Genomic DNA, 21,903 nt, shown 5'->3' on the forward strand with positions numbered 1-21,903 from the left:
CATGCGCTGTTGAGTTGAGACGAGTCAGGGCAGACCTCAGGATCGTAATCCGACTTATGATGCAATTTGTCGGGAGCCTCACCTCTACTAAAGGCAGTAAAGCAAAGACTGGTAGGCTGATCCCCTCTGTGCGTTTCCTCGGAGGCTGGCAGCAGACTTCCATTTGACTCCTTCTTATTTTCCCTACCGGAAACGTGACAAACCTTTTTGGGGGGAGGGTAAGCTCCTGCCACCTCCACTGTGTCCATCCAGCCTGTTGTCTCAGAGGGGAGGGACTGACTTTTGCCCAGACACGTTCAAACATCTTACTGTTCTTGTAAAGAGCTTCCCATCCCTAGCTCTGTACTGGGGACTTTGAGGCAATTACCTCAAGCATAGAACATTTTATTGGTAACAAAGGAAGAATCTTTTCTAAAAAAAATCATTTCTTTCAATTCTGTTTCCCCACTTGGTCAGTTTTGTGAAATTGGTGAATGCAGAAGTGGGATAGAGATGGTCACTTGCTCTGACCCACATATCCTGACCAGGGCCTTGAGATCTTCAGCAGAAAGCCTTTTTTAAAATTAATTAATTAATTAATTAGGCTGCATTGGGTCTTCACTGCTGCGTGCGGGCTTTCTCTACTTGTGGTGAGCGGGGGCTACTCTTCATTGCGGTGCAGGGGCTTCTCATTGCGGTGACTTCTCTTATGGTGGAGCACGGGCTCTAGGCGTGCGGGCTTCAGTAGTTGCAGCGCGTGGGCTTAGTTGCTCTGCAGCAGGTGGGATCTTCCCGGACCAGGGCTCGAACCCGTGTCGCCTGCATTGGCAGGCAGATTCTTAACCACTGTGCCACTCTGCCAGGGAAGTCCCAGCAGAAAGGCTTTTGAAGAACTCTTTTTTTGTTGTTGTATATACTGTAATTTTATTTCAGTAGCACAAAGGAAGTTAGCGTGAAGGAAATTTAAATGAAACAGTACGGTATAAATAGCAGAGAAGCAAAAACTCTAAAAAGGAAGTACATCTAAAGCACGAGAATTCAACATTCATTGGTGTTTCATCTTCAGTTTTGATTGACACTTGATGTTTGCAGACTTTGAGATCGTGATGACTATTCTGAAGAGATTTCAGCACCAGCACTGAAGATCTCTTAATTCCCAAAGCCTGTCTGCGTCTAAGTGTGCTTTGCAGTCTTAGACATGTGCACCAAGGGTGGTGTGCTGGCATTAACTATGAGACAGGGCTGACCAGTGGTCTGTCACAGGGAAAATGTGTGTGTACTTTTTCGGTTGTCTAAGAGTTGTGTTTTCCTTGGTTATCTTGGTAAAATCATTTTCCTTGGTTGTCTTGGTAGGGTCTTTTATTCATACCAAAGAAAGACCTTGTTGGGAGGTGAAAAGGGGCAGGGGAGATGCTTCTCTGAAGGAATGAATGAATGAATGAATAGACAAAATGGCATAACCTACAAATGTATACAGCATTGCTGTCATCCTCTGTGTATGTGTTCAAACATGAATTTAGGAATCCGTTCCCCTAAAGGAAGACTACAATCTGAAACATTATTTGTAGTGACTATTGTTAGCTAAGTAAATTGAGCACTTACTATGTGCCAGGAGGACTGTGAAGGACCAAGCTCTGAGTGTGTCACGTTACTTCATCACTCCTCACGGGGAGGTATCCCAGCGTTGCCAGAGATTAGGAAACATGCTTAAGGCTGCCGAACCAGCAGTGGCCGCAGAGCTGGATGTGAACTCGGGGGTGTGGGCTCCAGAGCAGCTTCCAGGCCCGTCCCTCAGTGGAGAGACAGATATGTTTCCTTATTTATTTAGCTGAATTTGTTCTCTTGCTTCTGTACTTGAATGATGTAGGGAATAAGAGTTCCCACTTTTCTGAGGGTCTCATGGGAGGCATGGTTCAGGTGTGTCCCAGATGCAGCATCCCCTGTTGGCTTCTGAATTCTCAGCTTCCCATCAGAATTCCCAGGAGTGGTGTCCTGGCATCTGGGTTTCTCAAACGCTTCCGCAGAGGTTCTGATGCAGCCACCGACTGGGCTTTAGGGTGCCTCGCACCGACACAGTGGCTTTCCCAGGGGTTTCTTGGCCCTGCAAGGCAGGCAGGGATGTGGGTTAAAACCGTGGCTTTGGCATCAGACAGTCCTGAGTTGGAGGCCTGGCTTCTTTGCTTGGTAGCCGTGCAATCCTTGGGCTGTCACTCAGCTTTTTTGAGTGTGTAGATGTTTGTCCATCTATACACACTGAGGAAAATAGGTCCTGTGTCCCAGGGCTGTCCTCAGCATTAGGTGATGTCGCATGTAAAATTTAGCCTGGCACACGTCCACCACTGAAAAAATGCCAGCTGTTATTAGTATAAGTGCTGCACAGAGGAAGACTAGATGGTGTGGGGCGTTTGCAGGTGGACTGATCGCCTTTGTTCTCTTCCCGTTTCGTCCCCCTGCCCTCCTCACCCTCAGGACGGCTCCCTGGGAAACATCGATGACCTGGCGCAACAGTATGCAGATTATTACAATACGTGTTTCTCCGACGTGTGTGAGAGGATGGAGGAGCTGCGGAAACGGCGGGTTTCCCAGGACCTGGATGTGGTGAGTGGGGCACTGGGAATGTGTTCCTGCCCAGCCAGGCTGCTTCTGGTCCAGCATCCCCTCCTTCAGCCCTCTCGCGGTTGTGCGTGCGTTATTACTCTGCAGGCTGCTGCACTAGTTTGAGATAAAAAATTCAGATCCCGAAAGGATTAACCCAGGTCTGTGGCTGTCAGACTGAATGAGTATTAGTTGGGGCAATAATGATCAAATTTTTGTATTCATTAAAAGATTGCATTTGAATTTTAATTTTTTTTAGCTTAAGGGGAAAGGATGTTTTTACTGTTGGCCGGTATGCACTACATTTTTAATGACTCTCAGCCAGAAGGAGGAGGTCTAGGCTAGTTCTTTCCTTGTCTCCTTCCTTCTTTGTTTTCTTCTTTTTGTTTTAAACAAAATAAAATTTAAAGAAACAAGAAACCACCCTAATTTCTCACCTAGCAATAACCATACTGGTGTTTTAGCAAGTCTCCGTTCCGTGTTTTCTGGGCATTTTTACATCAGCAACGTAATTCTTGCTTTTTTACTTAACATTTTATTATAGTTCTTCCATGTTGCTAAGACCTCTTTGAAATCACCATTTTTCATGATTTTACCAAGATAACCAAGGAAGACACAACTCTTCTCTCAGGTGCATTGAAATTCATTTGGCTGTTTTATAAAGACTTTTATGTGTATGATTAGTGGAGCATTTGAAGTTCCATGTGATAAACAGTAAATACAGAGTTTAGGTCTATATAATCTATATGTGTGCTGGTATTTCCATGTTGTACATTTACTAGAAAGTATCTTACCAAAACTTCTGCATTTATTAATTTAAATTTGCTATATAGGTCTTGGGTTCATTTTGGTTCAGTGCTTCTCAAGTTGTTCTGTTTCATTGTGGTGACCTTAAGACCATTTTAGGAATGAGAGGCAGAAGAAAAGTCTCAACACTCCGTGTTTCCTTATCTGGACCAGCTCCTTTTTTTTTTTTTTTTTTTTTTTTGCGGTACGCGGGCCTCTCACTGTTGTGGCCTCTCCCGTTGCGGACCACAGGCTCCAGACGCACAGGCTCAGCAGCCATGGCTCACGGGCCCAGCCGCTCCGCGGCATGTGGGATCTTCCCGGACCGGGGCACGAACCCGTGTCCCCTGCATCGGCATGTGGACTCTCAACCACAGCACCACCAGGGAAGCCCTGGACCAGCTCCTTTTTAAGCATCTTTTATGTATTAGGGGACTACGTGGATCTTTTCTGAGTAACAGTACCTCTGCCTTTAAAAAAATGTTTGAAAACTACTGATTCAATTGAATCCTTATTTATTTTGTGATTTTTCATAAATCTACTTCGAGTAGAGATGAAAAAATTAGTAACTCGGAACAGATAATTCTTTTATTAATAATTCCTTTTGGGGCTTCCCTGGTGGCGCAGTGGTTGAGAATCCACCTGCTAATGCAGGGGACACAGGTTCGAGCCCTGGTCCAGGAAGATCCCACATGCCGTGGAGCAACTAAGCCCATGCACCACAACTACTGAGCCTGCGCGTCTGGAGCCTGTGCTCTGCAACAAGAGAGAGGCCGCGATAGTGAGAGGCCCACGCACCGCGATGAAGAGTGGCCCCCGCTTGCCACAACTAGAGAAAGCCTTCGCACAGAAACGAAGACCCAACACAGCAAAAATATATATAAAATAAATAAATTAATTTAAAAAAAAAACAGTATGAAGATCCTTCAAAAAAAATTTTAAAAAAATTCCTTTTATGTTTGAAAAAACCTATTGGATAAGGGACCCACCAAATAGTTTAGGCACCGCTGCTATATATTCCATAAGTAGACATCATTCACTTCCACTCTAAGTAAGATGCTGGTGCTCTTATGCAGTTTCATTTCTTTCCTTAATTCAGTCCACGTGAAGATTTCTTATGTCATAACTGTCAAATAACTATTGATCCTTTTTCCTTTTTGTTCACTGATTTAGTGTTCAACATGGGTAGGAGTTAGTATAATGGAATCGATTAAGGCTGAGAAGCATCCGTTGGGGGCAGAAAGCTATCACCCCAGGAGCCTGACACCCTGGCCCAGGCAGGCACATGGGCGTCATTGTTGCCAAGGGCTTCTTTCCTGTAGCTTTGTCCCCTGGCATGTGTGAAGGGGGGTGGGGAGGGGCATTATTCCTTTCTTTTAAGAAAGTATTCTCATGTGGCAAAAGACTGTTAAAATTAATTAGGCTCTCCTGTGGGGGCACAGTTAGTGCCTTTTTTTTTTTGGCAAGGTTGCAGCCAAACAACAACTTCATTATTGCACTGAGTTGTTGAATGTTGCAATTTTGACCTTGAATAATAGGATACTCTGTGGCTTCCTTGGACATTTCACCATGCAAGGAAATGATGGCTGTGAATTGACAGATGATCCTTGATACGATGCTCAACTGCTTTTCCCCACATTCTAGCTGGTTAAGAGTTGGGGTTACCATAGTCATTCCACAGTGTTTGGGAACGTTGGAAAGCAGCTTCTTGGTAGGAAAGGAAGCCTGCCTGGAAGTGGAATAAATAACTTCTTCCCATTTAGACAGAGAGGGCTAATTTGGTGTGCTCTGTTCCAGAGCTTTGGCAAAAGACAGCGTGGGGAGAAAACACTGCATGAGCTAAATTACTTCTCATCAAAGGTGCAGGAATGTGGTGGTGGATACAATTGATGGGAGCTAGCTGGAAACTCTCTTCATCCTTTAAAGTGTAGTTAGTGAGACAAGTAAGATCAGCATATTCAGTTCCCTTTCTATGAGATTCCAGGCAAGTATTGAAGACCAAGTTAGATGGTCTTGGTCCTTCACACGGCTCAGGAGTCCAGAAGTTAGAGGTTGTTTAAGGTCATCATTGAGGCCATGCTTGCAACACTGGCGACTTAGGGAAAGTTCCCTCTCACGGTGGTTAGCTCATCACAGATAGAGTCCTGATGGGAACTTATTTTCTTGAAAAGCTGCAACTTTCAGTCCGTAATGCTACTTTTTTTTTTTTTTCGTAACGCCACTTTTTATTGCATCAGAATTTACCTGTATTTCTAGATTGCGAATTCTGCCTTCAGACAAGTAGGCAAACTTCTTGCATGCTAGGCTTTTGGGGCAGCTTGGGATCTGAGGACCTGCAGCTTAATACTTGTTTTCTGTGCTAGTGGGCAGCCCTGTCAAAAGCAGAAGTGAGGGACTTCCCTGGCGGTCCAGTGGCTAGGACTCTGTGCTTCCCCTGCAGGGGGCACGGGTTTGATCCCTGGCCAGGGAACTAAGATCCTGTATGTGGTGCAGCTCAGCCAAAAAGGAAAAAAAAAAAAAATGCAGAAAGGAGAAAAAAAAAAAAAGCAGAAATGAGATGACTTGGAGAGGAAATAATCCACCGAAAGCACTAAGAGGAAATAGTAACATGTTAGGAACATAAAACAATTTATAGGGAAAACAATAGCATTAGGTTTGTTGTATCTGCTGTAGAAAAAGTCATTAGAGACAGCTTTGAGGGCAGAGAGTTTGGGGTGATGGTTTAAATTGGTTTTATGGGTTTGTTTCATTTCACATCCTATGGGTGAATTTGGGAGATTGAGGAAATGTTCTATAGACAGAATAGATATTTGAATATTGATGTTTGGCTTTAAAAAGTCCAAAAATGCAGTGTCCTTAAGAGCTAATTACATGTCAGCTGGAGAACAAACAAGCCAAAAAGTCACCCTGCCCACAGAGATGCTTGACTTAACCCTGAAAAATAAAAGGTTTTGATTTGGGACTGGATATCAAACTACTTCTCCAGGACCTAATCACCTGGCCCCTGACTGGAATAAAGCCCTTATTTGATGAAGTGTTTTGGGGGCCAGTTAGTTTAGATGAAGGTAACAGAGAGAGTACAGATGGGTGAAAATTCAACAGCATAAGCACGGATTATGATTGAGATTTATAACTGTCATGAGAGTTTCTATTTAGCACCAAGTGGGCCCTAAAGGAACCGTGTGTTTGGACCACAGCCCTTGCCTCTGCTGGGGATTAGGACATTAGTGGTTGGGAACAGCAGGGAAGTTGCCCGTATTTCCATACATTTGGGCACATCCCTGAGCACTGTGTGTTTTTTTGGCTGTGAGAAGCTGCGTTTGGAAATGACAGCAGCTTTCCAAGTCCATAATGGGCCCATGTCTAGTGATGCTAAGTCTGACATCTGTCAGAGTGACACCATGGCCAGGAGAGGGACACATGCAAGGCAGCCTCTTACTACCGGCCATGTCAGCTTCCTCGGCATCTTTGCGGCTGAGTCTGCTTGGATGTTGGCAGAAACAAGTTTGTACAGTGGTTGGTGTATCACAGTCTTGACAGAGAAGTCACCACTTACAGGATCTCTGTGCCACTTACAGGTGACTTACAGTTTGTGCCAAACTATTAACACACCTGTGTGGGCCTCAAGAGCCAGGAGCCCAGGCAGGACTCACCCAGGTCTTCGAGGACTGAGACTGTTACATATTATCACAGAGAAATGTGATATCAGAACCATTGCCGAGGGTGTAGGAATGATTCTGGGGCATAATTATTGTTCCTAGCAATTTTCGTAATTTAATCTTTTGAGGTATAATTCTGGACAAAGACAGGAGGCAGTAAGAGTGGTGTCTGGTGTGACTGGGGGTGATTCTTGGGGCTTCCTCAGACCCTACCACTCCCACCCCACGCCCAAGCTGGAGTCCTGGCCTCGGTGATTGTCACAGTGGCAAAAGGGTGTGAGAAACATGATGGAAGGAGACTGGGGGAGTCAGGAAGACTTGGGTTCAAATTCTGGTTGTTGTACTTAACTGGCAAGTTGTATCACCTTTCTAAGCTTCAGTTCCCCCATCTATAAAATGGGGTAAAAATATAAAGTTGTTACAAGGATTAAATGAGAAAACTACTATAAGCATGCCTGGTCCCTCATTGTAAGTGACCTATAACCTTTCATTTCTCTTCCTTCCTTTCTATTCCTGGTTCAAAAACTCCTGTCATGATGCAGGAGTATCCGTTATTTGTACTTCATTAATTTTTACTCACCTGAGTGCAGAGGTTTCTTTTAGCTTTTATTTTGGGAAATATCAAACATATATAAACAGCATACTATAACAAACTTCCTGTGCCTCTTACCCAGCTTCAACAGTTACCAGCATCCTGCCATCCTCACTTCATCTTTACTCTTCACGCCTGCTTTTTTAAAAATTTATTTATTTATTTTTATTTATTTATTTATGGCTGCACTGGGTATTCGTTGCTGTGCGCGGGCTTCTCATTGTGGTGGCTTCTCTTGTTGCGGAACACGGGCTCTAGAGCGCAGGCTCAGTAGTTGTGGCTCTTGGGTTCTAGAGCGCAGGCTCAGTAGTTGTGGCACATGGGCTTAGTTGCTCCGCGGCACGTGGGATCTTCCTGGACCAGGGCTCGAACCCGTGTCCCCTGCACTGGCAGGCGGATTCTTAACCACTGCACCACCAGGGAAGCCCCTTCACGCCTGCTTAATTATTATTTTTTTAAAGTTCTTTGTGAGGTAAAATTTACATATTGAAATGCTTGCATCTTAGCTATCCAGTTTTGTCAAGTGGATATAGGCATGTTATCCACACCCCAGCATGATGCAGGACACCCCACAAAGTTCCCTCATATCCCTTCCCAGGAAATCCTAGTTTGAGGACAGGCATTTTTGTCAGTCTGTTTTGGTCCTTTCTGTATTCCAGCATGGAGAACAGTGCATGGCACATAATAGGTGCTCAGTAAGTATTTGTTGAATTCATTTGTGTATGTAATTATTTAAAACTATTAAATGAGCGTCAAGCATCTGAGATGTTGTCATTCCAGAAATACAGGTAAAGATGTGTTCCCCGTCCACAAAGATGTCAGAGTTTAGTGGGGGCTTTAGACAAGTAAGCAGACTTTTTTTTTTTTTTTTTGGCCACAGTGTGCAGCTTGTGAAATCTTAGTTCCCTGATCAGGGATCAAACCCCAGCCCACAGCAGTGAAAGTGCCAACTCCTAACCACTGGACTGGCAGGGAATTCCCTAATCAGACTATTAAAATGCCCTACAGGAGTACACAAAAGAGCCCCTGACCCAGTTTAGGAAAATCAAAGAAGGCTTCCTGGAGGAGGTGATATCCAAGCCCAACTGTAAGGAAACACAGAAGATTAATCTGGTTGGGGAGCGAGGTGTAGACAGTGCAGAGTAATTTAAAGCAGGGGTCACAGTTAGTGAAAAGGTCAAAAATGAGAGAAAATGTGGCTTTTATGGGCCACTGAGAGAAGTTTACTAGGGCTGGAACCTAAGGCATAAACAGGTGTGCAGAGAAAAGATACATGCTGTCCTTTCACAGGTCCTTGGATCATTAATGATATAAAAAGGTAGAACGTTGCTCTGATTCATCACCATTCACAAGACAAAACAAGAATAATTGCCATTTTGCAATAGTTGACCGGCTGGGCCAAGGTGACCTTGTGGCTCTCCCCAGTCATGCAGACTAGTCCAGTCTCCGTGGGGAGTTTTGTTTTGTTTTATTGACTGCTCTTCTTTTGTTATTTGCTAGAGACTGCAAAGCCTGTGGAAAACAGGTTTCCTGTACCTTTGAGCTCCCTGAATATTCAAGAAAAGATATTCAAGAAAAGATAAGGGTTGCCTCCACCTCAGTGCTTAGGGAACACTGGCTGCCCCAGGAGGCTACCTGAATTCTTATTCTCACCCCCAGGATAAATATGTGAGCTGTGTTGCAAATTGTCCTGACTTTGAATATTCAACTGCTAAATGCTAAAGCCCAACTGTTGCACCAGGGCATTTGCTTTTGTTTTGTTTCGTTTTGTCTTAATGGACATTATTTGCTAGCTTTGGGCTACTGTTGATTTGCAGATTGCAGTCAGAAAAGATGGGCCTTAGACAGTTGAGTCTGAACCACATTCTGCTGTGGGGTTTACACACTTGATGTCAAAATACACTGAGGCTTTATGTCTTAAGCCAGATGGTAATACAGTTCCCTGCTTGGGCTCCTCAGACAAAGTCCCATTTGTAGTCAAATGCCCAGTCCCAACTTAGCATTGTTTTGTTCGTTGCACCACGTTAACATGGACATAAATATGAATAGGTCTCTGGGCTGCCAGATTTGATCTTGGCATCCCGTACCTCTCATAATTAAGAAGATTTTTATTATATTTAGGATCAATTTAGGTATGCTTCCATCCTCTTAAACTTAGAGACCTTTGTAGACGGCTCATACCATTATGGAGATGGACAGATGAGATGTGCTATGTGTGGTAGAATAGTTGAGCCGTCTTCATCAGACTTTTCAAATAGGAATCAACAACATCAGCTTCTTTTTCTGGTTTTGCTCCTGAGCATTCAGAAATGACTGATTTTTGTTTGTTTGCATTTATAAACACAATGTGCCCAGGGGATTAAACACCAAAATAGCATTCTGCTCAAAGTATAAATGCTTGCCAGAAAGGGAAAAGAGTCTGAACTTTGTAGTTGTTTTCATTTACATACAACAGAGAGCATTCCTGGATGTTAATCAAATTGACAATAATTGGGGAAAAAAGGCAAGAAATTAAAGAGGCCACTTTTTGATGGCAGAATCTGGGCTTGGAGGGGAAAGGAGTGTCACTGTTTTTGGAATCGGGACCTTTCAAAGTTAAGTGAGGCCCAGGCCAGGCGCATTTTGGAGCCCTGGAATATTAAAACCAGGTTACCAAAAGTATAGTGTGATCTCAATGTCTACATTTAACAATTAAACACTTTTAACGTGGAAGATTACAGTGTAATTTATTTATGCTAATCACAAGCTAATTATAGGCTACTTAAACATGCTAATTTGTGGCACACTAGAGGCAGTATGGTCTTGACTTGAGACAAAATGTAAAGGAGTGTGATGAATGTTTCCTTATTTTCAGGCCCTAAGAATGGGTTTCTGTAGCTGTATCTACAGTGTTTTTTGTTATTGTCAAAGGTCTAAGTTTGAGATCCTCGGCAGAGGCTGAGTGGCCCAGGCCAAGTGGTTGATCCACCTGTCCTCTAAGGCCCAGCTTGGTTGAAATGGCAAGAGTTGGGTCTGGAGTGGGATTACGCAGATGTGAGCAGGCCCCGGACAGGAGGTCACCTGGAGCAGAGTTATGAGCCTTCTCTGGTGTCAGAACACACACCTCACATTGGCCTTCTGACCTTATAGGTCCACATTTTATCAGACAAGATGGGGCGTGATCAGGGTGCTATGGCTGTAGACTAGGTCCATATTTTATTTTATTTTATTTATTTGTTTTTAGCCACTGCGGGATCTTAGTTCTCCAACCTGGGACTGAACCTGGGCCCCGGAAGTGAAAGTGCCAAGCCCTAACCACTGGACCGCCAGGGAACTCCCTAGACTAGGTCCATATTTTAGGGGGATCTCTCACCACAGCTCCTGTGAACCAACTGAAATGACTAAGGACAGAAAGAACTGGGCTCCGGAACACCAAGTATATTGACTGGACCTTTCTCTGGCCACCTGTTTTGAGAAGATTATCACACCGGTTTCAGCAGTAGTTTTTGATTTGGAGCTGCCTTTTTTTTTTCCATTTGGAAGTTTCGAGAATTTTATTTCAAATAGAAGAAAAGCAAGATGGTAAAATGTTGAGCTACTTTGTTCTATGCAGTCGGTTCAGTTGGTCTTTCTGGCTTTTCAACCATTTTGTGTTTGGAAGGACACAGAGTAACTTGGTGACTGGAAAATACATCTTGGTAACTTCAGAGCATGTCTGTTGCCTTTCCTTTCAAGTCTCACTGTATTACTTGAAAAAGGACATCAGATTCTAGTTTTTTGCCCTCCCCCCGATCCCCCATGTCAACCTTTGTTTTAGAAGTGGAGGCTTAATTGATCAACTTTAGAAGGCGTCTTAGAGTTTGGGTTCAGGAGTAAACCAATTTCTCTGTCTTTGGTTATTCTGAGGTTTGTGCATAAATCATTTATTTCTAAGGGATAGTTTGAGAGACCTTCTGCAACTATTTAGAATATGAAGATGTTCAAAATTTGTGCTACAGCAATGTCATCCATCTCATGGACCCCAGCAGAAGCTGATGGAACTTAATCAGAAATAAATCAAGGGCATGTCCAAACCAGACTGGAAGCACATCATGAATATTCGTGAACATCTGGATGTGTTTGTGGGAGTGTATGTTATTTTTTAATGTGTGCGATAACAGAGACATGGCTTCTTAACAAAGATGCCAAGAGGAAGACAGATTTCCAGCTGTGATTTCAAAGGGTATTTTTGTTTGTGTGTGGATATCCTTTCTCCTTGGGGTGTGGGTTTCCCTTCTCCAAGATACTCCTTTGATCTCTTTCATCTTTTGGAATCTGTTTTGATATTTTATCTGAATTCTTCATTGGAGTCAGTTACTTGACTCATGAAGATTAAAACTTTCTTTCTAAAGGAGAATTTTAGCTTAAGTAAAAACTCACCATTTAGTGTTTCTGATGAATCTTTTAAATGCTGGTGATTTTCTGATAATTATCAATGAAGCTATTTTGTATCGTTGATCACCAGTATAGCCTAACATGTGTAAAACTCAGTACCTAAAATACTGCCAGTAACTAGAAAGGAAGGGTAAAGTGTGAGGAGGCCATAACAACGATGCTGATAATTATTGTAATAATGACATTTTAAAAGTACATTGGGGGCTTCCCTGGTGGCACAGTGGTTAAGAATCCACCTGCCAGTGCAGGGGACACGGGTTCGAGCCCTGGTCCGGGAAGATCCCACATGCCATGGAGCAACTAAGCCTGTGCACCACGACTACTGTGCCTGCGTTCTAGAGCCCACGAGCCACAACTACTGAGCCCACGTGCCACAACTACTGAAACCCACGCGCCTAGAGCCCGTGCTCCGCAACAAGAGAAGCCACCACAATGAGAAGCCCGCGCACCGCAACAAAGAGTATCCCCCACTCGCTGCAACTAGAGAAAGCCCGTGCACAGCAATGAAAACCCAATGCAGCCAAAAATAAATTAATTAAATAAATAAAATTTAAAAATAGTAAAAAAAAATAAAAAGTACATTGGAGTTTATGAGACATCCACATGTACTACCTTATTTAGTTTTAATATCCTTATGAGAAGGGTATTAGTAATCTTATGATTTCAGTTGGGCAGAGGCAGAAAATAATGCTCCCAAAGAGAGACTAAATAACTTGGTAGGGAAGCTGCGTCGCCCACCTGTCTGGACATTTACTGCTTGGGACCTGCCTGGAACCTCGGTTTGGGCACTGTCAGATGGGGATGACAGGGCTGCTTCATCAGATGTTGTAAAGGTTAAATAAGATAATGTTTGTAAAGCACCAGGAAGAGTTCCCGGGTACATGCTAGGGCTCAGTGAATATTTATAATAAGTATTATTTCTAATAGGAATACTAAGTAAGTAGGACTTATTAAAAATCTAATAGCTGGTAGGTATCAGAGATGGAATTTGAAACCAGGAGGTCAGTGCAAAATCTCTGAACCCCCCCCCAGGCCACGCATTAACCTTCCATTTTTATTCTCAGGATATTCTTCCCAAAGCAGCCCTCCCCGCCTCCTCCCCCCCTCCCCGCCTCCTCCTCCCCCCCCCCGCCTCCCTCCCCCTTCCTCCCAACCTCCTCCTCCCTACTCCCCACCCCCTCCTCCTCCCCCACCTCCTCCTCCGCCCTCCTCCTCCCCCCTCCTCCTCCCCCACTCCTCCCCCCCCACTCCTCCCCAGGGAGTAAATCTTGATTTACAGATTACTTTAAGTGTTTGGGTAATATAATTTAAATGTGTGATATTATAAACAATAATATAATATAAAGTAATTTTTATTATACAAATTACAATAATACACTCATTATAAATTTTTTTTAAAAAAAACCTCACAAAAATTCCTTAAAGTAGAAGTTTAAAGTCTCCTAATACTTACCAAGGGTAACAATTCTAAACAGTTGGGTTTTAAGTAGCTTCCTGGAATTTCCAATTTTCTATTTGTTCATTCTTTACTTCTTCATCTCTTCTTTCTCTCTTTACATACACACAAATACACACTCACAAATGAACGTACGTGACACTCACAAATGAACGTACATGATGTTTTACCTAGGACAGAGTAGAAGCAGTAAATTAAAAGAGGGTTGACTCATTGCTAGAGATGGTCATCTGATAGTGGTAGGAAATGTTCGCAAATGGAGACACAGAACATTTAAAAAGTAAACAGAACTCAAGAATCTCGACAGTCTGGACTATTTAGAAGAGGGGCCAAAAACCTTGTAAATTAAAAAGAATCTGTTAAATTATATTCCCTACATTGTTACAGAACACAAGAGGTAATAGACGTTTCAAGAATTCCATTAAAGAAGGTAAAATAACGTGAAAGGTAAAATAATAAAGAAAGTAAATAAAGTAAAATAAAACATTTTGCTGTTTTACCTGTATCCTTTTCTTGAAAATGTAGTTTAACAGAATATTAGAGGGTTCTAAATATTGTAATTTTAGTGTATTATGTAATAACTATTTTAGAGGTAGCTAAATGATGGCACGTATTATTCTTCCTGAACGTGAATACAGGGAACTGGTAAAAACAGCAAAGTAAAAACAATATTTAATGGTTTTCTGGCGTGTCTCAGTAACGTAGGTAGTGTCATGGGGGAGTTTTTAGTCACAGAAAATATAAGCCTCATTTCAGGAAGTTCATGTTGCAATAGAACAAGACATCCAAGGATAAGATTCTATTAGTCATATTCATAAGTGGGTGATACATAGAGATCTGCTTACAGCAAATTCTAGTATCCATCCATTCACCTGGAGATGCGTTAAGCATTAGGACAATAGAAAAGGTAAAGGTGGTGATGCTTGTTGGTTGGAAAGCTTAGCTGAACTGGTCTGGAGGAGCAGGTGCCTCACGCTAGGGTCGGGACTCTACAACCTAAAATCAAGCACAAGGCTGGTTTCTGAGTAATTGGACAAGAACTTGTACAATTGCTCAGATTATTCTGTGCCATAACCTGGATCAACACAAGGAAACAGCTAAAGTTTGGATGAATTTAACAGGGCTGGACTTATAAGGGCACTTATAGTTAGAACGATAATGCTGACTACAGTAATAACCAAGATTATATATATATATTTTTTTTGAGTAGGAATCTTCTTTTAATTAAATACCACAGCTGATTGTGTTCTTTGTAAAGCGTTTATTGAATACCTAACATGTGAAAGCGCATAGTACATATTATCTCCCTTCAGAACACTCCCATAGGGCTTTGTAAAATGATTTTTTTTTTGAGATGTAATTCACATACCATAAAATTCACTCTTTTAAGTGTACAGTTCCCTGGTTTTAGTGTGTTCCCAAGGTTGTGCAGTCTGTACTACAGTCTACTTCAGAATCCCACAGTACTTCGTGTTCTGTCTTTCACCTTTCTATAGTGAGTGTATAATAAATACATTCTTCACTACTGCATTTCTGTGGCTAGAAGAGTTCCCAGCATGTACTAGATGATCAATAAATAGCTGTGAAAGGAATGACAATGGCATTTTGAACATCTTTGAATTTCTATCCTCAAAAAGTGAGGCTTTGTTATTACTCTTAGTGTTTAAAATAAGCATAAATAAGAAAGTTTTTAAAGCAGTAAATTTTGGAAAGTATAATTCTGGGGAAAAGTGCCTTTATTACAAGAATGAATCCATTGACTAATAAAAACGTAAAATATGTTAAGAGGTTCAAACTTCTGATTAGAGGAGAAAAGGCTCCCAATGAAAGTATATTTGATAATAAAAAAAAGTCTTTTCCTGCTTTAAAATTTGCTTATGTAAACCTATATTTTAGTATGGTTCTAAAGGATAGGCTGCTGTCTTAAAATGGATATCTAAATGTGAAAACCCAGGATCCAATGAGGATGATCTTTGTAAAAACTGGAGTACAATAGAAAAGTGCATTTGGTACCCGCATCTCTTCCAAACTGACTTCCTAGCTCCCTCACCTCCCCCACTGTGTATTGCTTGTGAGGTCCGTACCTCTCCAAGGCAGCAGCTTGCCCTTTCTTCCTCCCTCCCTCCCTCCGCAAGTGAGAGCCTGTTGTATGGTCACATGGAACTGCAGAATAGTGGACAGGGAACCAGTAATAAGGCAAGTGTTGGAAGCTTGGGTGAGGACCCAGGAATGAACCAACACTAGCTCTTCATAGACTTGGAACAGACGGTTGATTCTGTCCATAGCATACCTGGACCAAAAGCCCCTAGTTTACAGGCCTTCCTGCCAATGAGCAGATGCTCAAATGCAGGGTCTCTCCTCCTGCCTCTTGTCTCTCCTCCCCCTCTCTTTTCCTCTTTGTGCTGCATACCCTGAAAATGGGGCACAGGGAGGCCCCTCTCATAGGCCTGCCTGTCCCTTCGGTCCTGGCATTGTAGTCCTCACCTCCTGCCTGAGATCACCCTGGGGTCATGTGTGGGTGAGTGTTTACGTGTGTGTGTGTGTGTGTGTGTGTGTGTGTGAGAGAGAGAGAGAGAGAGAGAGAGAGAGAGAGTGGGGTGGGGGAGGGAGAGAGAGAGAGAACATCAGCAGATAATGGTGACCACGGTTGTAGAAAATATCTTGTCCCTAGAGGGGGACAAGCAGGGACGAAGAAGACCAGAGAAGATGCCCCTTCTGCCCGCACCTCTTCATGCCCCCGCGCCTACGTTGGTAGTTCTTGGTTCAGGGGCACGAGGAGAACAGGAGATTCTGCCCCTATTCCCCCCCCCGCCCCCCGCTGTTCTACTTCAGGGCTGGTTTGCAGCAGGGCTGAGAGTGCAAGATGCCAAGGAACTCTCGCGCCCACCCGCTACCTTTCCTCCGCATCTGCTCCTCAGTGTTCCCACCCCTCCTCACTCCCTCCTCCTGCCTTTATCCCTTCCTCTCACCACCTGGTCCGCCATCCACCTGCAGCCCATCCTCACCCCTGGGCCTTCACTGCCCAGGTGAAAATGGCCACCAGTGACACCTCGAGGCTGTGCACCCTCCCTCACTCCCCTGGGGGTGAATTCATCTTGGACTCCATTTTCCCATAGAAACTTGTTACGCTGGCGAGTACGCTCTGCATCTGTATCCCAGCACATCCTGAGAAAAACTGGACTGGGTGGCCTGACCTTGGGATGTGTCCACTTTTGCTAAGATTAAAGCTCAATTTTGTTACCTCAAAAAAAAAAAAGAACCCTCAGAAGAGAAACTGACAAGATAATCCTTGGAACCCAACCCATCTTGTGCTGGGCGGTGGCCTCCAAAGCAATGGAGAATTTAGAGCCGTTTTCTCCAGGTGGAGATGTGTTTACGCCCATGTCACACTGACTTGAGGATGGGAATGAAGAAGGGGCAGGGCTGTAGAACAGGCCAGATGGGCATGTTTCTCATTACTGGGTGCCAGTCACCTGGTCTGACCTAAGGAAAAGCAAACTTTGAACACAAGCCAGCATTTTAGTCAGATAAGAATTTGTTCAGCAGTGCTTGTGTTTGTTTGCCTGTTTCTTTTGGTTGGAATTCTCACCATATGCACCTCAAAGAATACCTGTAAAGGACATCGTTAGGAGATCCAGTGCAGCCGTCACTGATGTGAGTGAAATCTGTTTCTGAACTGCAAGAGTTGAAAAAGAAGTTATAAATAAATGCAATTGGTATGTGTTATTTTAGTTTGTTGTTATGTATGTTACTGTTTGTATACAGATTTCTAAATTCAGTGCTCAAGCTTAGAGAGAATGCTGTCTTGTCCATCAACACCTAGCAGAGAGACAGCCAACATATGTATGTCGTCTTCTACGACAACTTACGGGTGACCTGTGGAGCTTGAGTGCCAAGAGGTTGGAATAGGAATCCAGGTAGTCCAGGAAGGATCTGGCCCTAGGGAATTGGCCAGAAGGCAAAGAGGAGCAGGGAGAATCTGAGGGGGGGGGGCGCGGCAGGCCCTTCTCAGGTCTAGGAAGGCGTTGTTCATTGCAAGAGGGTCAGTAAGGAGGGTTGAACTTGTTTTAGCTTTTTTTTTTTTTTTTTTCAGTTCAAAAAATTATTTCTTTAAAGACTCTAGTAAAATACGCATAACATAAAATTTGCCATCCTGGGCTTCCCTGGTGGCGCAGTGGTTGAGAGTCCGCCTGCCGATTCAGGGGACACGGACTCGTGCCCTGGTCCGGGAAGATCCCACATGCCGCGGAGCGGCTGTGCCCGTGAGCCATGGCCGCTGAGCCTGCGCGTCCAGAGCCTGTGCTCCGCAACGGGAGAGGCCGCAACAGTGAGAGGCCCACGTACCGCCAAAAAAAAAAAAAAAAATTGCCATCCTAACCATTTTTAAGTGTACATTTCAGTGGTTTTAAATATATTCTCACTGTGCTCTCATCGCCATCCATCGACAGAGCTCTTCATCCTGCAAAACTGAAACCTGAGGCCTGCTACACAATAGCTCCCCACTCCCTGCCCCCCCCAGCTCCTGGCAACCATTCTACTTTCTGTCTTTATAGATTTGGCCTCTCTTAACCATCTCACGTTAGTGGAATTATATAGTATTTGTTCTTTTGGGACTGGCTTATTTCACTTAGTATAGTTTCCTCAAGGTTTTCCCATGTAGCAGCATGTGTCAGAATTTCCTTCCTTTTTTTGTTTTTTTCTTAAAGAGTTATTATGTTTTTATTTATTTTACTTATTTTTGGCTGCGTCAGGTCTTAGTTGCGGCACACGGGATCTTTCGTTGTGGCACGTGGGATCTTCGTTGGCATCGTGAGGGCTTCTCTCTAGTTGAGGCGTGTGGGTTTTTTCTTCTCTAGCTGTGATGCGTGGGCTCCAGAGCGTGTGGGCTTTGTAGTTTGTGGCACGGGGGCTTTCTTGTTGAGACGCGCAAGCTCAGTAGTTGTGGCGCGCTGGCTTAGTTGCCCTAGGCATGTGGGATCTTAGTTCCCTGACGAGGGATTGAACCCTCATCCCCTGCATTGTAAGGCGGATTCTTTACCACTGGACCACCAGGGAAGTCTCCCTTCCTTTTTAAGACTGAATAATATTCCATTGTATGTATTTACCACATTTTGTTTATCCATTTATCCATCCATCCATCAATAGACAGTTGAATTGCTTCCGCCATTTGGCTATTGAGAATAGTGCTGCTGTGAACATGGGTGTCCAATTAACTCTCTGAGTCTCTGCTTTCAATTCTTTGGGGGTATATACCCAGAAGTGGAATTCCTGGAACATATGGTAATTCTATTTGTACTTTTTTGGGGAATCTCCATACTGTTTATGTTCCCACCAACAGTGCACAAAGGTTCTACTTTCTTCATATCCTTGCTGATGCTCATTCTTTTGTTTCTTTCTTTCCTTTTTTAAAAAATAGTAACCATTCTAATGGATGTGAAGCGATGCCTTACTGTGGTTTTGATTTGTATCTCCCTAATGATTAGTGATGCTGAGCATCTTTTCATATGCTTTTTGGCCATCTGTATATTTTCTTAAGAGAAATGTCTGTTCAAGTTTTTTTGTTTTTTCATTTTTTTCCCCCATTTTCAAATTGGGTAGCTTTTGTTGTTGTGTTGTAGGTGTTCTTTATGTATTCTGGATATTAATCCCTTATCAATTAAATGTATGATTTGCAAATATTTTTCTCCCATTCCCTGGGTTGCCTTTTTACACTGTTAATAGTGTCCCTTGATGAACAAAAGTTTTGTTTTGTTTTTTTTATTTTTATTTTATATTTCAGTATAGTTGATTTACAATGTTGTGTTAGTTTCAGATGTAGAGCAAACTGGTTCAGTTATACATGTACATATATCTGTTATTTTTCAGATTCTTTTCCCATATAGGTTACTAGAGAGTATTGAGTAGAGTTCCTTGTGCTGTACAGTAGGTCCTTGTTGATTATCTATTTTATATATAGTAGTGTATTAAAAAATTTATAAGTTTGATGAAGTTCAATTTATCTAATTCTTCTTTTGTTGCCTGTGCTTTTGATGTCATATCCGAGAAGTCATTGCCAAAACGATGTTCCCCTATGTTTTCTTCTAAGAGTTTTATAGTTTTAGCTCTTATATTTAAGGTCTTTGACCCATTTTGAGTTATTTATTGTATATGGTGTAAGGTACTCCCTTAGCTTTTATTATTATGAAGTACATTCATTATCGCATAATTTCAAGAGATTTGTTGTGAAGAAAAACAGTCTCTGCCTCCCTTCTACCCCGTTTTTTGTGCCTAGACAGTCATTTTCCCTCTACACGTGTCACTGCATCCTGCTCCAATGCCATCTCTGCAGTGTCTTCATTGGTTCCCTAAGGCAAGTGACACTTGTTCTTCTGAATTCCTGTTGCAGTTTTATGATACTTTTCATATGATATCTGTTCTTTCCTACCTTTTATTATTATTCATGTACTTGTCTCATCCCTTCTACCAGATTATAAGCACCAAGATGACTGGCTTTAATTGCATCCCTGTATCCTTCAGAGCATTTGCCACAATACCTGGTGCCTCATGGTGACTTGTACCTTGTAGAGGCCAACGATTATTAACTGTATACCCAATTAGTAGGAGTTGTTAGAAGATAGTATTGTGTGAATAGCAATATTGAATTTAAACATTCTCCAGTTTTAATTTTTGCTTAAATGAACTCTCAAGTTTGGTTTTGTTTTCTTTAAAATGTCAGAAAATGCTATGAAAATTGCCATCGATGTTCTAGTAAGAGAATTAAGAGAAGAATAAGAGCATAAGAGAAGGGAGGAATTTTTATACCGACGTCGCCTTGGGGCTAGCTAAGAAATTTCATACCTAAGTGACTTCAAGATTGTCCTTAAAAACTACTATCTGTATTTAAAGCCAGACGGCAGAAAGTGATTCCCTGTGCTTTCAATAAAGTTGAACTCCTGGAGGCAGGTCGTGATGCACGTATCAAATGACTAAGTCTGGTCCCTTGCAGAGTCGCTTTCACCACAGACCGTAACAGAACACACCCTTAGCCTGAAACCAGTACTGCTACTTCTCCCATCAGGAGGATGTCTTTGGAAAACCTCCTGGTGTATGTCAGTTGAAGGTTGTGAACACATCTCTGGTAGAGAGTGTTTTGTAGAGTGATCCCAATGAGTACTCACCATGAGAAACGGATAAAATAACGAGGTGAGCGTGCTTTTGTTATAAGAAAAAGGCAGTGTTGTGGAAAGCAGTGCTCATGGTTATATTTTTAATGCTTGCCTGTTCAAATCACAAAAGAGATCACTTGTGTTCTAGAATAGTTGTTTTTGTTGTTTAATCTCAGAAAGTTCTTTAAGTTCTCAGTCGGTTCTCTTGAGACAAGACCCATACCTTCCTGTAAACCAAGGAACCATATTACTACCATTACATTTTCTCTCTAGGACAATCTAAATTAGAAGTTGGGCAAAAATTCACATTCCATAGTAAATGGAACTCTTATGAGGTAATAAACAACTACATCACATTAGAGGTAACAGGTATTCTAAGAAGGATCTCATTATAACCTATATTGTAACACTCTGTAGTGTCACAAGCTACCCAGTGGTATAAAATAAAGCTTTTGCCCATAAATCTGAGGCACAGATATAAAAATTGCCTCCCAGATCTGTATTTTTTTTTTTTAGTGCTTTCTTTGTTTTTTTTTAAATTTTATTTATTTTTGGCTGTGTTGGGTCTTTGTTGCTATGCGTGGGCTTCTCATTGCGGTGGCTTCTCTTTTAGCACGGGCTCTAGTCACGCGGGCTCAGTAGTTGTGGCTCGCAGGCTCTAGAGCACAGGCTCAGTAGTTGTGGCACATGGGCTTAGTTGCTCCGCGGCATGTGGGATCTTCCCAGACCCGGGCTCAAACCCGTGTCCCAAGCACTGGCAGGCGGATTCGTAACGCCTGCGCCACCAGGGAAGCCCCAGATCTGTATTTTTATTTAAGCAATGTCATGAATTTATATTTATATGATTAAATATATAATCCTGTCATTCAACCCGATGCTAAATACTGATTGAGCACTTTACTACGTGTCCTGGCGTCCAAGAGAAATGCAATATAAAAATTTTTTTCCATTATACAAACACACATGAATAAAATTAGTTTTATGTAATTCACCATTATGTAATTCAGCATTATGCAATTACATTTAGTCAACACGTATTGAGTCTTCACCATGTGCAAGGCTGTGTATAAAACTATAGGAAATAAAAAGAAATGTCATTTGAGTTTTTAGTAATTTTCTATGTAAAATTTGATGAAATTAATATGAAGCATGAAATCCCCAGTTGTTTGGAATATTATTCTCAGAGACCATAATGGGAATATTGGCCAAAGCTTCTATGCAGACTATACTCTTGATGGATTTTCCATTCGTTTTTCAAATTCTTAATCTGCATTTTGG

General features: G+C 42.5%; 1 protein-coding gene across 24 annotated transcripts in view; it reads left to right on the forward strand.

The window, feature by feature from the left end:
• Positions 1–21,903, forward strand: part of SASH1 (SAM and SH3 domain containing 1) — a 324,315-nt gene that overhangs the window by 173,640 nt on the left and 128,772 nt on the right. For 18 of the 24 annotated variants that reach the window (XM_089922116.1, XM_089922107.1, XM_089922109.1 and 15 more), the window contains one exon: positions 2,449–2,577. The exons of 2 other annotated variants lie outside the window; for them this stretch is intronic. In XM_089922116.1, coding sequence (XP_089778242.1) covers positions 2,449–2,577 — 129 coding nt within the window. Of the gene's footprint in view, positions 1–2,448; positions 2,578–16,424; positions 19,986–21,903 lie in introns of those variants that run through there. 4 more of the 24 variants (XM_089922113.1, XM_089922121.1, XM_089922127.1 and 1 more) reach the window with 4 other exon arrangements.

Source organism: Delphinapterus leucas, chromosome 12 (assembly GCF_059928025.1).
Source record: "Delphinapterus leucas isolate spDelLeu-1000000601 "Yukka" chromosome 12, BTC_Dleu_Yukka2, whole genome shotgun sequence".
In the NCBI taxonomy this organism is placed as follows: Eukaryota; Metazoa; Chordata; class Mammalia; order Artiodactyla; family Monodontidae; genus Delphinapterus; species Delphinapterus leucas.